This window comes from Aulonocara stuartgranti, assembly GCF_965226115.1.
Source record: "Aulonocara stuartgranti genome assembly, chromosome: 16".
Taxonomy (NCBI): domain Eukaryota; kingdom Metazoa; phylum Chordata; class Actinopteri; order Cichliformes; family Cichlidae; genus Aulonocara; species Aulonocara stuartgranti.
In genome coordinates, this window is record NC_138952.1 from 4241713 (window position 1) to 4260495 (window position 18783).

The 18783-nt window shown below is 37.0% G+C and overlaps 1 protein-coding gene across 4 annotated transcripts; it reads left to right on the forward strand.

Moving 5' to 3' along the window:
- Positions 1-397: 397 nt before the first annotated feature.
- LOC309691238 (extended synaptotagmin-3-like) lies at positions 398-18680 on the forward strand. Of its 4 annotated transcripts, XM_082508831.1 has the most exons (24): positions 398-673; positions 936-1108; positions 1394-1435; positions 5334-5468; positions 8363-8439; positions 8537-8606; positions 8691-8780; positions 8866-8921; positions 9014-9134; positions 9337-9513; positions 9718-9800; positions 10034-10082; positions 11141-11230; positions 11371-11433; positions 11515-11559; positions 13418-13489; positions 14121-14207; positions 14500-14649; positions 14779-15125; positions 15259-15357; positions 15462-15593; positions 15725-15830; positions 16391-16440; positions 17866-18680. In XM_082508831.1, the coding sequence occupies exons 2-24, from the start codon at positions 980-982 to the stop codon at positions 17903-17905; spliced, it is 2310 nt and encodes a 769-aa protein (XP_082364957.1). In that variant the 5' UTR covers positions 398-673; positions 936-979; the 3' UTR covers positions 17906-18680. The 4 variants fall into 4 exon arrangements, with proteins under 4 accessions (XP_082364957.1, XP_082364955.1, XP_082364956.1 ...); XM_082508829.1 differs by lacking the exon at positions 398-673 and having other exon boundaries at positions 688-1108; XM_082508830.1 differs by lacking the exons at positions 398-673; positions 5334-5468 and having other exon boundaries at positions 688-1108.
- Positions 18681-18783: the final 103 nt, after the last annotated feature.

Sequence of the window (18783 nt, forward strand, 5' to 3'; positions counted from 1 at the left end):
ACCGCCAGTACTATTTGTACCACTACTGATGGTAATGATAATACTAAGAAAAAGACAACAAAAAAAAATCAAATGAAGCTAAATAAAGATATGAATGAAAACATGAATTGAAATAATGATAAAAGAAAGATGAGAATTGGTAACAAAAAATATATAAGTTTCCTTTTTGTTAATTACGTCATCTGCTATTTCTCCGTTCCTTTTTTCTTGTCCATGGAGAGAAATGCGGTCTGTTTGGGACTTAAACGAGCGCAATAAAGTCGGGTTCAGTAAGAGAGGATCTGTATCTGTATTTGTTAAACTTCATCACTGAGGAATTTTAAGATCCAAAGAGAACCGAGACCTTATAAGCACATCTCCGTGTGCGTGGAAAGTCCTGACTTGAAGCGCACTACTGACACAGTAGGTGCCAGTAAGGAATCAAAAGTGCAACAACGTGCGTGTGATTGTGCGCTCGTGCCCTGATGACGTTACTGTGTAGTTACAACATCAACAATATGGTTCGGGGTGTTTTGGCACTGACTTACACAGCACCTCCCGGTGCAGAATAGGCATACAGCGTGGAAATCTAAGTTCCAGGTCTGGATTTATTTCCGTCATTTTATCCTGCATATTTATTTTTGTTTAAAAAAAAAAAAACACGGAGAAGGTTTAGGACTACTATGAGCGCGAGGTAAGTGGGGAGGACTGGTTTGTCTACTTTTCAAATGAAAATGAAATGAAATACACAGAAAGTTGTTCGCCCTCTGATCATACAATAAGTGCGTTTTCTGAACCAGGTCCTCAGACCGTGTCTGACCCGATGGCACAAAAACCGTCCGAAAGCATGCAGTGCACGGACAGGCTGAGCTCCTCGACTGTTAACCACGTAATAATAGAGTTCGTGATGTACTGCGGGAGAGCGGTGTTCATCTGCTACCCTGTGTATCTGTTAGGCTATCTGGGCATCAACATCAGCTGGGTATTGCTGTGCGTGTTTATGCTCACCTACTGGAAGAAAAATCGCCAATGGAAAGTCGCCCGGATCACATCAGCCATCGACTTAGTGGACAATGAAAAACGCGCGATCAAAACCGAGCTGAGAAGTGCCTTACCGATGGCATCCTGGGTATGTTCTGTTTTTCTGTTACAGCCTAAACTTCTGAGGGAGGTTTTTAATCACCACACCTCTTCGTCTTCCACCAACGCCGTCATGCAACTTTAATGTCCAAAAGTTGATTCTGTTCATCTGGACGAAGCGTTTTGTGGGAGAAACGTTTCACTTGGATGAGTGACGAAACGTTTCTCCCACAAAACGCTTCGTCCAGATGAACAGAATCAACTTTTGGAGATTGACTTACCTGGATGATTGAGCATGCATCAAGATTTTAACTTTAATGCTTTTCCCCCAAAGGTGCAATTCTCTGATGTAGAGAAGGTTCACTGGCTTAACAAGGTACAGTATTCAAACATTTTTCACATGTTAAGAGTGATATTATCTATTAAGTCCTTTTTTTAAACAGGTTCTCTCGGTGAGATTGAAATCTCTTTTTCAAGAAAGATACCAAGACTAAAAACAGGTGCAAGAGTACGTTGCAGATGCACAAATACAACAATTTAAAATGTTCACATTATGCACTGTGATACACAGAATTTAATTCAAATTAATTCAATTCAATTTTATTTATACAGCGTCATATCACAACAACAGTCACCTCAAGGTGCTTTATATTGTTAATTAGACCCGACAATAATGCATACAGACAACATATGACTCACTGAGCAAGCACTTTGGAAACAGTGTGAAGGAAAAACTCCCATTAGAGACCTTAAGGTGGATATAGATGCACTCATAAAACAATAGCACCATAATCAAGTGGAGACAAAATTGTGGGTTGTGCAATGATCTTGCAGCTTATGAATGAGATTTAAAAAAAAAAAAAACTATATAAAAACCAGATCTTCATCTTTTTTCTTTTTTTTTTGTAGAAAAGTCTCTTTATCATCCAGCCAGAGTCTCAAGTATCTATAACAATCAACTGTTTCAGCTTTACAACCATAAAAGGTTTGAATATGGACTGTAGGGTGATTCAGTAAGAAGGACTAGATGCTACAATCCCTGATAATGCACTGCTTTAGATGGAGAGACTCTTCAGGGATGGCTGTTTTGAGGCAAGGCAGCCCAGAAACTTTGTCAGCAGCACGCATCGTTGTGTGACTTTTACCCAGGCTAATCTGACATTTTCCTTCCTTGGTTAGGTTTAAGGATTAGAGATCTGATCTAGCTTATGATTTTAAAATTTAGGACAAATTGGATTCATCGGGTATTTCGGCCATCATCACTAGACACCCTCATCCAAGGAGGCCCTGCCAGGGTTGATCAGGCCCTGGAGTGTGTCACTGGTTTATGTTAACTTGTTATTTCTCTTCTTCTTTCTTCTGTTTAGTTTCCCACAGTTTATTTTCTATCTATTCACTGCAACTGAGAAATAATACTTACCTCTTTAGCATTTATGGAGCCTAACTTCTTGAAAGGGATAGAAAAGGCGATAGAGAGAAGTAAGACAAAAACAGGGGGCGCCTGATCTGGCGTCCCACACCTCCCTGCCGGATCGGGCTGTACTGGATACCTTTAGGTGACCTCATTAAGATCAAGTAGAATCCCGCCCATGTTTGTAATGTTTCGTTCTTTTGATGCATTTTTAGGCTAATTTATGACAATTGTCATCTTTATTTTGACACAAACATTGGAAGAAAGATGGAAAATGTGGGAGAGAGAACATGTAGGCACACTGCAGCCATTCCAACAGTGGATCTGCTGCTTATGTCATATGGAACCTAACAACATGCACCAAATAATGATTTTTAACAGATTTAAAGAAAAATCTGTTAGTTTCATATAAATGCAAAATTATAGCATGTTAAAAATCAGTCAAAAAGAAAAAAAATGGAGTCATTGTTGATTAGTTTATTCAACAGTCTAGTTAGACCTAACCAGAACTTGGCACCACTTATTTTTAAAATGTACTGTGCTGCATGTAATGAGAGTCAGAACTACCTTACTTGTCCCATATTTGGGGGGTGTGAAGTGGTAGCACCATGACTCCTGGTTTGAACCTTTTGTCGTTCTATGTGGCGTTTACATGCTCACCCTGTTCCATGCATGTTCAGTTAATTGGTGATTTAATTGGCACTGAAAGTATGTCCAAATAAGCCCACATCAAATATCATAAAATCTGGTATCCAATACATCAGTTAGTCTGTAAATATTGAATCAGCTACACTTAGGTCCATTAAATCTTGGACAATGATAAGTTTTACTACTGTAACTTGCACTCTCCACTTTCTGCTGTGACACAACAAATTTCCTACGTATGGGACTAATAAAGGTTTCTCTTCTCTTCTTTTTTAAAAAATAATTTTTCGTCTGTATTTCGCAACAGTGGATTTGAAATCAAACAGTCAATATATGATAGAAGTGCTGACTTCCAGCTTTACTTTAAAGTATAGTATTTTCAGCTCACCTTGCAGATGAGTTTGTGCAGTGATGAGGTGTCTGTCATCTGTCCTTCCATCCACAATTCCCAGGAATCATTCCTACCAGATTACTGATCAGAGTTTATGGTCACCTAATGAACTTATGGGAGTTCCTAAAACATGCTGATGCATGTGAATAAGGACTTTATGAGACTAAAACAAAACAAAACAAAAACCTTTCAGAGAAAGAGAGAGACAGAAAGAGCAAAAACCTGCAGCCAAATTAACAATCTGGTATATTCTTACAAAGATTCAATGCCCTAGCCAGCTCAGCAACACCAAAAGCAAAGAAAGACCACAGAAGACAACTAAAGTGCATTATAACACAATTGTTTCCATGGTTAAGAAAAACTTCACTGCATCTAACCAGGCCAAGAACACTCTTAAAGAGGTAGATCTATCATTCACAGAGCAAAAAATCAAATGGACAATTACCCAAAGTATAGTGTAAGAGTTTCGCAGGGCAATAATGGATATTCTTCAATGGCCAAGTCAGTTACCTGTGCTCAACCCAACACAGCATTCTGAATGCAGTGACACAGACAAGCAGCAACTTGTTTTTTGGAATGTATGTGGTATTTGTTTTCAGGCAGAAACAAAACAAAAGTTCTCCTCATACAGGAAATGTTATAGATTTTAATTGTACCCAGGTCCCTATTCATGGACATAATTGACACAAAAAGAAAGAGTTCATAGAAACAAATGATTTTCTTTGTACAACTCCTTTTTTACTTTGTTAAACAGAAAAAGCAAGCTCCTTATAGAAGAAAAAACAGGACAAAAATTGGAATGTGCTATTGAAGGAAAAGTAAAAAAAACTAACAGACAGACACATAACAAACCCAAGCCAACAACCATGGGGAGAATTACAGAATATTTTATGTAAGAACACAACCTAGAAATAACAATTTCAAAGAAAATAATAAATCAAGCAAATTCCTAGCAAATCAACTCCAGCGTAACAAAGGAAAGTCACTCACAGTCAGACATTCAGCTGGGCAATACACACAACAGGACATTAATAATACCTTTTATAGTCCAGCCATTCGCTTCCGCTTATCCTTTTCAGGGTTGCAGGCAGCACTGGAGCCTATCCCAGCTGTCATAGGGCGGGAGGCGTGGTACGCCCCTGGACAGGTCGTCAGTCTGTCGCAGGACTAACACACAGAGAGAGACAACCATTTGCATTCACACCTATGGGCAATATAGATTAATCAATTAACCTATCCCCACAAACTGCATGTCTTTGGACGATGGGAAGAAGCCAGAGTACCCGGAGGGAACCCACGCAAACATGGGGAGAACATGCCAACTCCACACAGAATGACCCCAGCCTGATGGAGGAACTGAACTCAGGACCTTCTTGCTGTGCGGCAACAGTGGTATCCACCCTGCCACCGTGCTGCCAGATAACTTTTATGCCTTTATATACCTTTTGTAGCTATTACTGTGATTTCTATTCTGCTGAAAATAAACACAATCCAGAAGATATTCGGTTATTCCTCTATAACACGAACTGGTTAAGGCCCTGCTGATCTAGAGTACACAAAACCTACACCTTGATGCAAAGCATGAGGACAGAAGGTCAAAGTCAGAGATAGATTAGCTGAAAGCAACACGGAGACTGCAGGAAGTGCAAACTATATTAAATAATTACTAACAAAAACATTTTACAACTAAGTTGTAATTTTAGAAAGCTAAACAAAGCATTTGATACATTAAGCCTTTTAGTGTTAATCTCAGTTAACGTTGTGAGTACATTTCAGTTTGCTATTCTGAATCAAGTGTTCACATGTTTTTTGGTCATGTGTTGTCAGGTGTTGAAGCAGGCGTGGCCTTTTTTTGGGACGTACATGGAGAAGCTACTTAGAGAAAACATCCAGCAGTCCATCAGGTTCTCCAGTCCTTCACTGAAAACTTTTACTTTTACCAAAATCCACTTTGGGCGCATTGTGAGTGTCTTTGATTTGTGCAGTTCTGAAAACGAACTGGGTCTGTCATGGTCCTGTGGCTGCTACCCAGCATTTTGAGCTTTTTGCACTTTGAAGTTTTGTTTAGTTTAATTATTTATTTAATTCCTGGCTTATTTAGTGTTTACATTTACTTCATTCATTCTGTGTTCTGTGTGTTTTCTTTTGTTCCTAGTTCTCAGTTGCTTTAGAGTTTAGTTCTTCCCTCAATGTCACTTCCTGTTGCGTTGAGTCTCCTTCATTTTCATTTGTGTGTTTTCCCTGTTAAGGTTTGCTTTTCCTGCTTCATTTTGGGAGTTGGTTGCTTGTAGCGCACTTCGTTCCACTGTGTGTGTATGTATGTATATATATATATATATATATACAGAGGTGTGGACTCGAGTCACATGACTTGGACTCGAGTCAGACTCGAGTCATTAATTTTATGACTTTAGACTTGACTTGAAAAAATGTTCTAAGACTTGTGACTTGACTTGGACTTTTACACCAATGACTTGGGACTTGAATTGGACTTGAACCGGTTTACTTGAAAAGACTTGATATTTTACCCCAAATATAAAATTTAACATGCATATTATATAGAGATTGAAAATGTGACGTCATTCACGGGTAGAACCGCAAAGGATTCTGGGAACTCGTGGCAAGCGGTACTAGCGCACGCAGGCTTTCAATTAAAATCAGTTATACAGCGATAAAAAGAAACACAAAAATGTCAAGAAGCCGTTGTATTATTAACTGCAATAGCCGGTCGCATGACAGCCACGGGAAGCCGACGGGTAAAGAGATCGGTTGTTATCGGATTACGTCGTTGAAGAGAAATTGTTCAAGCCATGTTTCCGAAGTAACAAAGATGCGACGGGTGGCCTGGATTGCAGCCATTCAAAGATCAAATATAACGTCCCAGAACCCTCCAGCTCACAGGTTAGTCTGCTCCAAGCATTTACACGAAGGTCAGTGTTTTTTAGTAGTTAATACGTCATTTTCATAACATAATTGGTGATATAGGTTACAAGCAAGTCTGGCGCTGAACAGAAATTGTCGCGCTATGCTCCTTTATTTATTGTGCATAAATAGTGAATTGTCCTGACACAATATTGCGTTTCGCTTCTGTTATTATGGTACATTGACAAAAACATATGCTTTTATTCACAGGATAAAACAGGTTTTTTGTATCACTAATTGCCCAGTACGATTACAGCATACAATATTGTTGTCACTGCTACATTTCTGTGATGCTACCAGAAATTATTTCCACTACTAATTAATTACCGTTGAGCACAAAGGTCCTATTAATAAACGGTTAAGGAATGTATATTTATGACGACGATTTGTGAGACTGGTAAACTTATGATACGTACGATGGTCTTTCGTTCTACACGGTGCATTTCAAGGTCCTGTACCCATCCGTCGGTAAACTGTACCTGGGCTTGTTGCAGTGACCGGAAGTTACTAAACTTCATGAGTGTATGCACTCACTCCAAGAACCGTATGATTATAAATATGCATATAAATATGCTACGATGAGATAGCTGACTTCATCTAACTAGCAAATGTTTTCCAGGCTACGTTGGTGATACAGTTTTTTTTTTAATGTGTATGATATTTTTGTCATGCGATTTTAAAGCTGGTCCTACAACCGCATCCAAGAATAACATGCAGCTTATCTCAGAACTGTCGGTGAAAACTATTCTTGGAGCTAGCTTTAATTGAGCTGCATTTTAAAGAGGTGCAATTTCACAATTTGTGTATATTTTCTAAGTTCACTATTTTGTCATGTGTTGAGAAAAACACAGATTTTAAAATTACATGGTCTAATATTTACATTTAGCATATAACTGCAACATGCTTTTTTTCGTTGTTTTTTTTTTTAAAGACTCGAAAGGACTTGAAATTCAAAGTTTCAGACTTGTGACTTGACTCGGACTTTTACACCAGTGACTTGAGACTCGACTCTGACTTGCCTGACATTACTTGAGACTTGACTTGAGACTTGAGGATAAAGACTTGAGACTTGCAAAACAATGACTTGGTCCCACCTCTATATATATATATATATATATATATATATATATATATATATATATATATATATATATATATATATATATAGTTTCTGTCTCCCCTTGTCAGCACTTCTGTTCACCTTTCTCAGTGTTCCATAGCCCTAGTATGTTTCCAAGTTTGTTGTTTTTCAGCAACTTTTCAGTTATACTGTGGTACCTTATTCTTTGCTTCTTTTCTGAAATCTGTCAACGATCTAATCAATGACTCGTGTTCAGTCTGCACTCGGGTCTTCATCTCCCTACACATTACAGGGTGACTGTAATGGAAATAAAAACAGAACGCAATGCAAATCTCATAAATCTGTATTTCATTCACAACAGAACACAAAATATGTCAAATATTTCAAGTGAGAAAATACATAATTTAAAGAAAAATGTTAGCTCATTTTGAATGTGATAGCAGCAACACGTCTCAGAAAAGTTGGGATGCAGTCACGTTTACCACTCTTCTTTCTGCTTCTGATGTTTTTAGTTGGTGAAAGTTCTTCTACTGCAGGCAATCCATGTTTTTGTAGTCCATCATTACTTCTTAGAAACTCTCTCTTTCTAAGATGCTCCAAACCTTTTTAAGACATGGAGTTCAAAATGAACTATGAGTATTTTTTTTCTTAAAATGGTCCATTTTCTCAGTTCTACTGTGAATAAATTATAGGTCTGTGGGATTTGCAAATTTTGCATTTTGCTTTTATTTACATTTGTATTTGTTCTCCTGGAAATCCACCCTAATATCCAGTGACATTTATTCATTGGAAATGCGTTGGAGGTGATGTGTTGTGGCTGAATGGTTTTCTTTAAATGCTTCTTTATTTTCAGCCTCTCAAGATCACTGGAATAAGAGCATACACACATGAAGTGGAACATAGGGAAGTGATTCTGGACATGAACATAAGGTCAAATACATTTTTTTTTTACTTTAAATTCTAAGTCGTGTGCAGGATGTTTTCTCTTGCCATCATTTATGTCTGACCAGCTCAGTTTACTCTGCAGTTATGACGGTGATGTGGACATTCGTGCTGACATGAACTCAGCAATGACAGCTGGTGTGAAAGGCGTTAAAGTGAGCATCTCATTTTCCTGTTTTCTCTCCATCATCTGTATCATATGTTTACTATTCTTGTAAAACTTTCACTGAATCTTCCAGCTCCAGGGGATGATGAGAGTTATTTTAGAGCCTCTTATTGGTCAAACACCGCTGGTGGGAGGAGTCACTTTTTTCTTCATTCGCCGCCCTGTAAGTGGCCACAGATTTTCTCAGTGTGGAGTTGTGAGAAGTGTAGTTGTGTGTTTAATATTATCGAAAGCGCTCTTTTTTTCAGACATTAAAAATAAACTGGACTGGCATGACAAACCTTTTGAGCAGCCCCGCCTTTAGGTCAGAGAATCTTTAAAAAAATAATCCTATTATTACCGATTCATCCAGAATTTTTGATGTTTGCTTGTCTCACTCCATCTTTCACTTTACAGTTCACTGTCAGAGGAGACCATCATGAACATCATTGCTTCTTTTATAGTGTTGCCCAACCGCATGTGTATTCCCCTCATAGACCAGGTCAAAATGGACCAAATGAGGTTTCCACTTCCTCGTGTAAGTACCATCACATTTCCAATTCACACATTTAGCTTCGCCTTATAACCAGCAGCTACTTGGATTTTTTTGAGTAAGCACAGTGAATTTTAAGATTAAAAAAATATGTTAACTATTTGCTCTTTAAACCTATTTTTACCTTTACTTGTTACCTATACAAAGACACTATCATTCATATGAATCTCGTGTTTTTTCCTCATAGGGGGTGGTGAGGGTCCACTTGCTGGAAGCCAGGGACCTGCTGGCTATGGACACATACGTGATGGGTTTAGTGAAAGGCAAATCAGACCCCTATGCCACACTCAGAGTGGGCAACATACACTTCAAAAGCAAGACTGTGAAAAAGAATCTACATCCAAGATGGAATGAAGTGTATGAGGTAGGCTAACACGAACTCCCCCACACAAAATTCAAACACATGACTGTATTTCATACCCTGTAATGCTGGGTGTGTCACTCATCTTCGGTTTTACTTGTTTCATTGTATTGTTGTACAGCATCAGTATCTAATATTCCATTTTCTGCATGTAACCTTGTCGTCTTAGTGCTTTTAAAAACTTCCTCGCTTTTTTTATCTGTGCAGTTTGTTGTCCACGAGGCTCCTGGCCAAGAGCTAGAAGTGGAGCTGTATGATGAAGATGTAGATAAAGATGATTTCCTTGGAAGGTATGTCGTACAGTTTTGAGTTATGATGATGTTTTTCTTGGCTTTTCCTTATCTCATCATGCAGGCTGCAGTCCTCGTGCAGAGTCAGTTATGCCTCAGTAAAATTCTAAGAAAAGCCCTTCTCAAAGTTCCTGGCATCAGTGGATTCTTACCTATGAAGAGCTTATAAAAAAATCTAACTAATATTGACATTAACAATGTGATTTGTATTTTACATTGGCTGTCTGCTTTAGCTATAAGCTCGATTTGGGAGAAGTGAAGAGAGAGAAACAAATGGATCAGGTGAGATCTTTTACCCTGAAGAGCTGACAAATGAAAAATGTATCTAAAATCAGGGTTAATGGAATTGAAACTGAAAGAGTGTACGAAAATAAATTTCTTGGAGTGATAACTGATGATAAGCTTAGCTGGAAGTCTCATATAAACCACGTGAAAGCAAACATTTCAAAAACCATTGCTATTCTCTACAAAACAAAGCATGTCCTGAACAAGAAATCATTATACACACTTTATTGTTCTCTGTTGCTTCCATATGACTTATTGTCTTGAGATATGGGGTAATGCATATAAACAAATACGCTTCCTATTTCCGAGTTACAAAAAAGAGCTATAAGAATTATAAATCAATCGAACTATATAGAACCAACTAACATTTTGTTTATTAATCTGAATACCCTGAAATTTTATGATTTAGTTGAATATAAAATGGCACAGATAAAGCACAAAACAACTTGCTTTGCCACAGTACCCAGAAGCTGCTTAAAGTCAGAGAGAGTCAATATGACTTAAGGGGAACAGATTTCTTAAAAAAAACAAGATAAGGACGAACATAAAGCAGAGATGTGCTTCTGTTAGAGGAGTTAACCTGTGGAATAGTTATCACAGTGATTTAAAACGGTGGAGTTCATTTTCCTTGTTTAAAGACATGTTTAAAAATAGAGTATTAGAAAAATATATAAATCAAGAGTGAAAAGAGCAATAATAATAATACTGAAACTCTTGTTTTCTTTGTTTTGTTTTACTCTTTGCTTCGAGCCGTATGTACATGAGCTGCATGCTAAAAGATCTTCTGTTAAAAGGGTTGGCGTAATAAGCATGTGCTTCAGCCAATACCTTCTGATTAGCCTTGTCTCGTGCTTTCTTACTTTGTGGTAGATGTTTTTTCTGCATTCACTGAGATATTTGAATGCTAATCAATAAATCAATATTCAATAGATTAATCTTCATAACACAACATTTCTGTACCACAGTGCACTGTTTCATATAAAATGCATGTGCTACCATTTTTCCTGGTTTTCTATTTGCACTAAAGCCATTCAAACATCCTCTTACTCTTGCAGTGGTTTCCTTTGGAGGATGTGCCACACGGTGAAGTTCATCTTAAGCTCCAGTGGTTTTCCCTTCAGACTGACACCAGCCTACTGCAGGAGGTACAGCAGCCCACTATTTCTTCAAAATAACATTCGAATTTGTATATTTCACTTTGAACTAAAAGCAGCAGCTGTATGTGTGTCAGTGTCCAACTGCTGTGGAAATCACATTTCTTTCCTCTCACAACATTTTCTCCCAGTCCAATGACAACTTTGCCTGTGCCATACTTGCAGTGTATCTGGACAATGCCACAGATCTACCTGTAAGCACCTTCTGTTGATAAGTAGTATTGTTCTTGTTGTTGTCATGCAAATGTTCTCAGCTGTATTTTTGTCCTGCTCAGACCTCAGACCACCAGAGGCTCAGGAAGAACTCAAAAGAAGCGCAGGTAAGACGACAGCTTTTCTAGCATTAATGCATCAGGCTGTGTCCTTGTTTTTCTTGTTGCAATTTGTTTTAATGCCAAATTTATACAGATATTTGGATCAAATGTGCAATATTAGCTCTAATAATAGAGACAGCAAAGCAAGTCCTTCACTATCACTTGTTTTGATCACGTTGAGGACCCTTATGTCTTTCTGTCCTAAACATGTTTATAAAAATATCCGTGATTTTGGGGGTTATTGGGAGCCCAAAGCTTATTGAGTTTGCCAGTGAGAGTATGTTTTCTTTTACAATAATAGATGAGCATATTGAAACAAAAGCTTTGTTTTACTTTTATTTACTTCATTTCAATGTCCTGCAGCTGATGGTGCTTTTGTGTATTGATGCCAAAACACCATATCAGTCAGGTCATCTGCTTTCTGTAGCTGTTCTAGATGTGCCTGTGCGTGTTCAGAGGTGGTCTTTCCAGTTTGTCTGGCGCATGCCTGTAATTGTATATGCCTGTTATTGCCAGCTGCTCTTCATCTAACTCCTTGAACCGAGACATGTTCAGATTAAATTTCCCAGCCTTAAGAAACATGCAGGAAGGAAACTTAGAACATGGAGGAAACAAAAGGAAAAAAAAATTAAGGTTCTACTTTCACAGATTTCATAATTGATATGAATTCCATTCATCTGGTATTTTAGATAATTATAAACCAACTGGTAGAATTATTAAGGATTTTTTTTTTTAAATAACAAAACTCTTTTACTCTTTTCTCAATTCAAGGTTTCCTAATTTCATTAGTACTGTCCTCTGCTGGTTATAATGTGAAAATGCAGGATAAAAATAAACTGAAAACTTAATTTCTTATCTTTATGCATCATTATTTGGAAGTGTAAAGACGGAGGTTGGCCATTAGTATTTTTTTTCTGCTTCAGTAATGATTGTCAGCATAAATGTTTTTCTTCTTCCTCGTCTTAGTTGGTGGTGTGGTTTATTACAGAGTTGAATAAAGAACGTTGCAGTTTATTGTTGGAAGACTCCCAATTTTGGTTTTGTACAAGCCAAATAATATTTTTATGAAAGGAGTGTCATAAGAATGCTACCAGAGAATCCAGGTGAAAAATGAAATAGTAAAGTAGTTGCAATTATATGTTTATATAATCCCACTCAAACTCATACATACATTTGATAAATGACATTTACAAATCCATAGAGACACCGTGAACCATTCTCCTAATGAGGACTTCATCCTGAGTGTTCGCAGGATTCCTCGGTCACTGTATTAATTAAACACTGCTTACAATTGGTTATGCAGCAATCACATTTACTATAATTATTCTTTGTTTCCTGTAAAAAAGCTGACTTGTTACCTCCCTTTTGTGCCTACCTTTAAGGATTTGTGGGTAAATATAATTACACAGTAATTTCAAATAAAATTCTGTGAAATTCCATTTAATTACATGGGACTTGGTCTTGGTCTTACCAAAAATTTGAACGTCGATTTCCTGCAGAATCAACTACATTTAAAATATGAGTATAAACAACCAGATAAACTAGTTCTTCAAAACACATTTAAAGTCAATATAAAAATCCAAAATATTCACCCGGTTATAGGAAAAAGGTCACGGAGATCTCACAAAGCACACAGAATTCATCACATAATTATGACAAAATTCACACAAAAAACAGGAAAAAAATATGGATCAGATGTAAACTGCTACCTAACCTGGTTTGCAGAGGTTTACAATTATAAGGCAGGTTATATGTTTTTTTATATTGACACTGACTGAAAGAAACAGATCCACTTGACCGTATTGGAATTGGAATAGAGCTCTACGGATGTTCTGACCAGGTCATTGTTTTGCTTTGTTTTCAGATCACAAAGAGAGCAGCCTTTCCCAACAGCTTTGTTGAATTTTCCATTGACAGCAATGTTCAGAAAAGCAAGGTATTGCTCTCACTTTACCATAAAAACACATAACTTTCCCCTATGATATCAAATATGATCATTAAAGCTGTTGTTATAGCTGTATGGGCACTTGCTTTAAATGGTAGTGCTTCACCTTTTTTCATTAAGTTACAATTTGTTATGAATGAAAAAGATCGCTTTTATGATATTTACAGATTTTAGACCATTTCCGCTACCAGGAAGATCAAAACTGAGGTTAGAGTAGAGGTCTACAGATCAAATGGAGATATCAATTCATTTGAAATTTGATAAAAGCCTAAATTCAATAAAACTGAAGAATAGTTTGGGATGAGAACCCATCTGAAAATGAGCACCTACCTGCATTTTTGGCAAAATTCAAGTCTTAAATTCAATTTTTGTCATTTCTGGTTTCAAATAAGAACGTGTGTCACTTACCTACCAACAGTTTTAAGCAACATTTTTAGGTTTAGTGATCCAAAATAAATACATTTTGACTGCATTTTATCTGGAAGCATTTTGACTCTAGATCAGTGAAACTATTATAAAGTCCGTCGAAAAAAATACTGCAGTTACAAACGCAAAGCACAGTAACTGTGTCATCTTTTTGCAGTGAATAACTTGAATTACTACTGATGCACTGTTTCTCCAGGTTGTGTATGCTTCCAAAGACCCGGTGTGGGAGGAGGGCTTCACCTTCTTTGTGCGTGACGTCAACACGCAGCAGCTCTTTGTTCAGGTTTGTTTTTTAATCCAGAACAAATTGCTGTCAAAAACAACCATTTGGAAAGTATTGTTTTTAAAAACTTGACTATAATCACTGCTGCTAATAAAAAAAAAATATAGTGCTATATTTATCATGTTCCCATTTAATTGTCCAATTTTGACTCCGAATGAAACTTTTACTACAATTGACACAAATGATTCTGAAGCATATTCTGAACCCAGACCTCTTTCAGTCTATCTGATCTCTTCATGAGGTTAATGTAATTTGTGTTTTTTTAAATATTTTTTTTGTTCATGTGGTTCAGGTCAAAGAGCCTGAGAAGAAGAATCACCTCGGTGTTCTCAACCTGCCCCTTAGTCGCCTCCTCAACACCTCGGACCTGACTCTAGACCAGTACTTCCTGCTAGAGCACTCTGGCGCAAACAGCCAGATCAAACTCAAGGCCACGCTCAGGGTGGGCATGCACACACACACACACATCCATCTGTCTTCCTGTACAAAGCAAATGTTCTCTGTTGGTTTTCTCATTGTCTTATTCACCTCTGTCATAAGTAGCATTGCTCATGTCTTCTATCTCACACAGATTCTTAATTTGGAAGAGCCTCCACCCAAGACTTTCATCAATCCTTCTTCAGAAGTCAAACAGCAACAGACCAGAAAAGCAGGGAATACCTCAGTCTCCAGTCCCTCCGATGCTCCATCTTCCCCTCACACAGTTTCCTCCAACAATACCCCTGGTCCCTCAACTCCGAACCAAGAGACAGCTTCACCAAATCAAGGTTATTTAGCTCAAGGCCGTGGCTCCTTCCAGGCATCTAAGAAAAGGAAATCATCTGCGATTGTGCGCCGGTTGACCTCTCACAGCCTGCTGTCACAGAACTCCATCACTTCATCCAGTTTTGACCCCTCGGATGAATTCTTATTTCCAGAGTGAGACTTTGTTCTCTGCGTGTCCTTTAATGTCAACTTCTAACCTTTCCAAAGATATCCTGAACTGAGCTGGATGCTGCATTTTCAAAAAAGTATAAAAATGAAACTGACCTTTGCAATTTTTTCTCTTTAGAGCCATTAGGAATCATCAGGGTTCATTTGGAGAGATTGAGCTAAATATACGCTATGCAACCCTGAAACATAAGCTTATAGTCTTTATAATCAGATGCAGGTATGTCACAAAAATCTGTCCTCATTACCATTTAAGTTATTAAAAGGCTTTAATTAAAATATACAGAAACAGTTCTCCTAAATACCGTGGCCTCTCCCACACAGGAACTTGTTGCCCTGCAGTGAGCACGGCACAGACTCTTATGTCCGCCTGTATCTCCTCCCCGACCAAACCTGGAAGCATCGTAAGAAGACGCATGTCAAGAAGAGGATGATCAATCCCGTCTTCAATGAAAAGTAAGTCTAATACGCTCATTCACCATTTGTTTGTTGTAAAGGAATAATTTATATTTTTATACTTTGTAGTTTGTGTGTCTTTAAAGCAGACACTGAGATGGTGTCACTTTCTTTACCTGCTTTCATCACAGGTTTGAGTTTGATGTGTTACTTCAAGAGGCACAAGCTAGGAAGTTGGATGTGTCTGTGAAAAACAACAGCATTTTGGTCTCTCAAGAGAGAAAGGACATAGGTTCGGTATGTTAAGCTCATTTTGAAGCTGAACTACTCATTTGGTATTGATGTCTTAAAATATATAAAAAAATATAAAACTATATGGAACAATATTTATACATGTACATTTTTTTTCTTATACATATTTATGCTGACATTTGCTTTTTATTAAAAAAATCCTAAACATATATTGCATGGTTTATGAAAATATAACTTGAAAACTATTTTTTAAATATTTTTAAATAACAAGTACTGCTATCATAACAATTGTAACAAAAATAAGCAATATTTTTTGTGCTAATAACACTCATGCTGCTCCTGGTAAATTCTGCATTTTTCTTCCTGTCACAAGCTTCAAAGCCTTAAAAGCTTAAATCTCTCTAACTCAGCTAAACTGCTTTATGTGTTTACTCATTCTTCAGACAAATATGCGACCTCTCATTTTCCTACTTTTCTTCATTGTGGTTTAAATATTTATTTTATTTTCTTCATATGTGGCATAAATTGAAATCCTAGCTGCTTTCACTATCACACTTTTGCAGCTTGTTCCAGACAACTGATGGCAGTTCTGCTTCTTTCTGCAGGTAATAATAGATTTATCAGAAATCGATCTAGTCAAAGGCGTCACAGCGTGGTAAGGGGGCCAGTTTTCTCTTATTACAATTAGATTTATGTGACACTGAATGTGAATGTGCTGACTTTAAGTATCAATACTTCCTTCTTTTATTGTCTTGCGGTCATCAGTTTGTAAAGAAAATCCTCCCTGACCAGCTTAATTAAAGGAACAGTTTGAGGAAAATTCACATATTGACTTTCTTGCTGAGAGTTAGATAAGATTGATGGTTCTCTATTCCTCTGTCTTATCTGGTGGTAAATGAAGCTCAAGCCTGCAGCTCATTGACTTAGCACAAATAATGGAAACAGCTACAGCGGCTTTGTCCAGCAGTAATAAAATCTGCCTGCACCTTTGTTGCTGGGCACTTTTTAACTGGTTTCCTTTTTTCTATATAACTTCCTGGAACTTCCTTGCTGCTTTTATGGAAGTCTCACATTGTTTTTGTACCAATTACACAATTGTGAGGCATAAGAAGACAAATGTTTCTGTGTTTCTGTGTTTTAGTTCATTTAGCTGAAGTACAGATAAACTTGTGGTCAGATTACAGAGAACAATCACAATTCCAAAAATGTTAGGAAACTGTGTAAAACATAAATAAAAATTCAAAATGATTTGCAAATATATATAAACCCATAATAGAATATAGAATTTAAACATATGAAATGTTTAAACTGAGAAACCTTCAAGAAAGTATTACCTTATTTCAAATTTCATAGCTGTAACATGGTCCAGAAAAGTTGGGAGAGGGCAACAAAGGGATAGAAAAGTAAGTGAAACTGAAAAGAAACAAATTTTTTTGGCAACAGGTTATTAAAATATTCAAATATATAAAAAAAAAACAAGTAAAGACTTGCAATCTAAGGGCTTACACATCTGGAAAGTCACTGTCACTGCTTTAGAGGAACTTATGCTCTCGTCCAGGTGATGCCTTTTTCAAGGAAAGGCCTTGCATATTTCAGCAAAACAATAATAAACTACACCTGTTAAAACAGGATGATCTCTTCAAATGGCAAATGTTTGTGTGCTTTTAAAAGACGAGTGTTAAACATGATTTGGAAACAGTTATGCTATGGTTCTTACGTAATAATGGTTCCAACCTGAACTCCTGGTGAAGTTGCATATTTGTTATTTTATCTGCACTTCTCCATTTTGTCCATTTTCAAATTTCACAAGTCTGATTCCAGTGAAACAAGATCAATTTTTCATGACTGTGACTCTGCGAGCCTCCTTGACATCTCAGTGGAAATGAATTCTTATTACTTTGTGCAATAGAGCCACCCAGTAACAGGAAAACTCATTTAACTTGCAGCAACAAATACACATTTTGTAAAGAACTGGTTGACCAAATCTGGTTGTAGGGCATGGACCCTAAAAAAGCAGAGTATGCATGCTTATTTGATGCTTAATGATCTTATGAACATTTCATGCTTCTTTTCTCTGAAGGTATGATCTCACTCTGCCTGGGCTGAGGAACTCCATGTAGGAAGTGGAACAGAGAAATACTTCTGTGTGCTGTGATCTGATATAAGAAGTCAGTCTGGTTTCCAGACAGTCCTACTGAAGATCTTACTCGGAATAGAATAAACCTGAGAGCATTCTGATTCTCTTGTTTCCACATGTTTTCTGGATAAAAACCAGTGGTTGTTAATAATATAATTTCTAGGCATTAGAAAATATTCGTTTCTCTACAGAAACAAGGCAGTGTCTGCATTTTTAATGTTTTATCCGAGCCAAAGCTACCTTTGTAATTTTGTGTAAATAGTTTTTACAGTTTTTATGCAATATACTGAGGGGAATAAAAGAAATGTGTAGATGAGTCAATACAGGGCAAAAAATGTTTACACACTTTGATAAACACTGAAATGCACAAACTCATACTTAAAATATTTTACATGTCAGTTACCGATATAGGGAGAAGTACAGTATGCATTTTAAACCTAAAGACCTCAGACCAGCTACATTAATCTATTTTAAAAACTCACTCATAGCCTTTATGAATAGCTTCAGTTGTCAGTTGAATAGTTCATAGCTCAGTTGGTATTTGGTAAATTGGTTTCAACAGGCATCAGAATATCAGAGTGACTCTATTATTAGACTGTCAAACATTGATGGTGGGATGGTAAAGACGTTGTCTTGACTAAAAGTTTAATGTTTTGTATTAATTATTGAGCACAGAACCAGTTTCAGGTTGTTGTTTTTGAGTTGATGTTTAAAGTGACTTTTATTTTTACTAATATTTATGGCAAATAAACATCGTCCAGTAAACACATGGTGTATTTGAAATAATTTCAATAAGTGTATGATCATAACAGATTTCTTCATCTTGATCTATCTTTGTGTATCTTTATTTTATACAACATC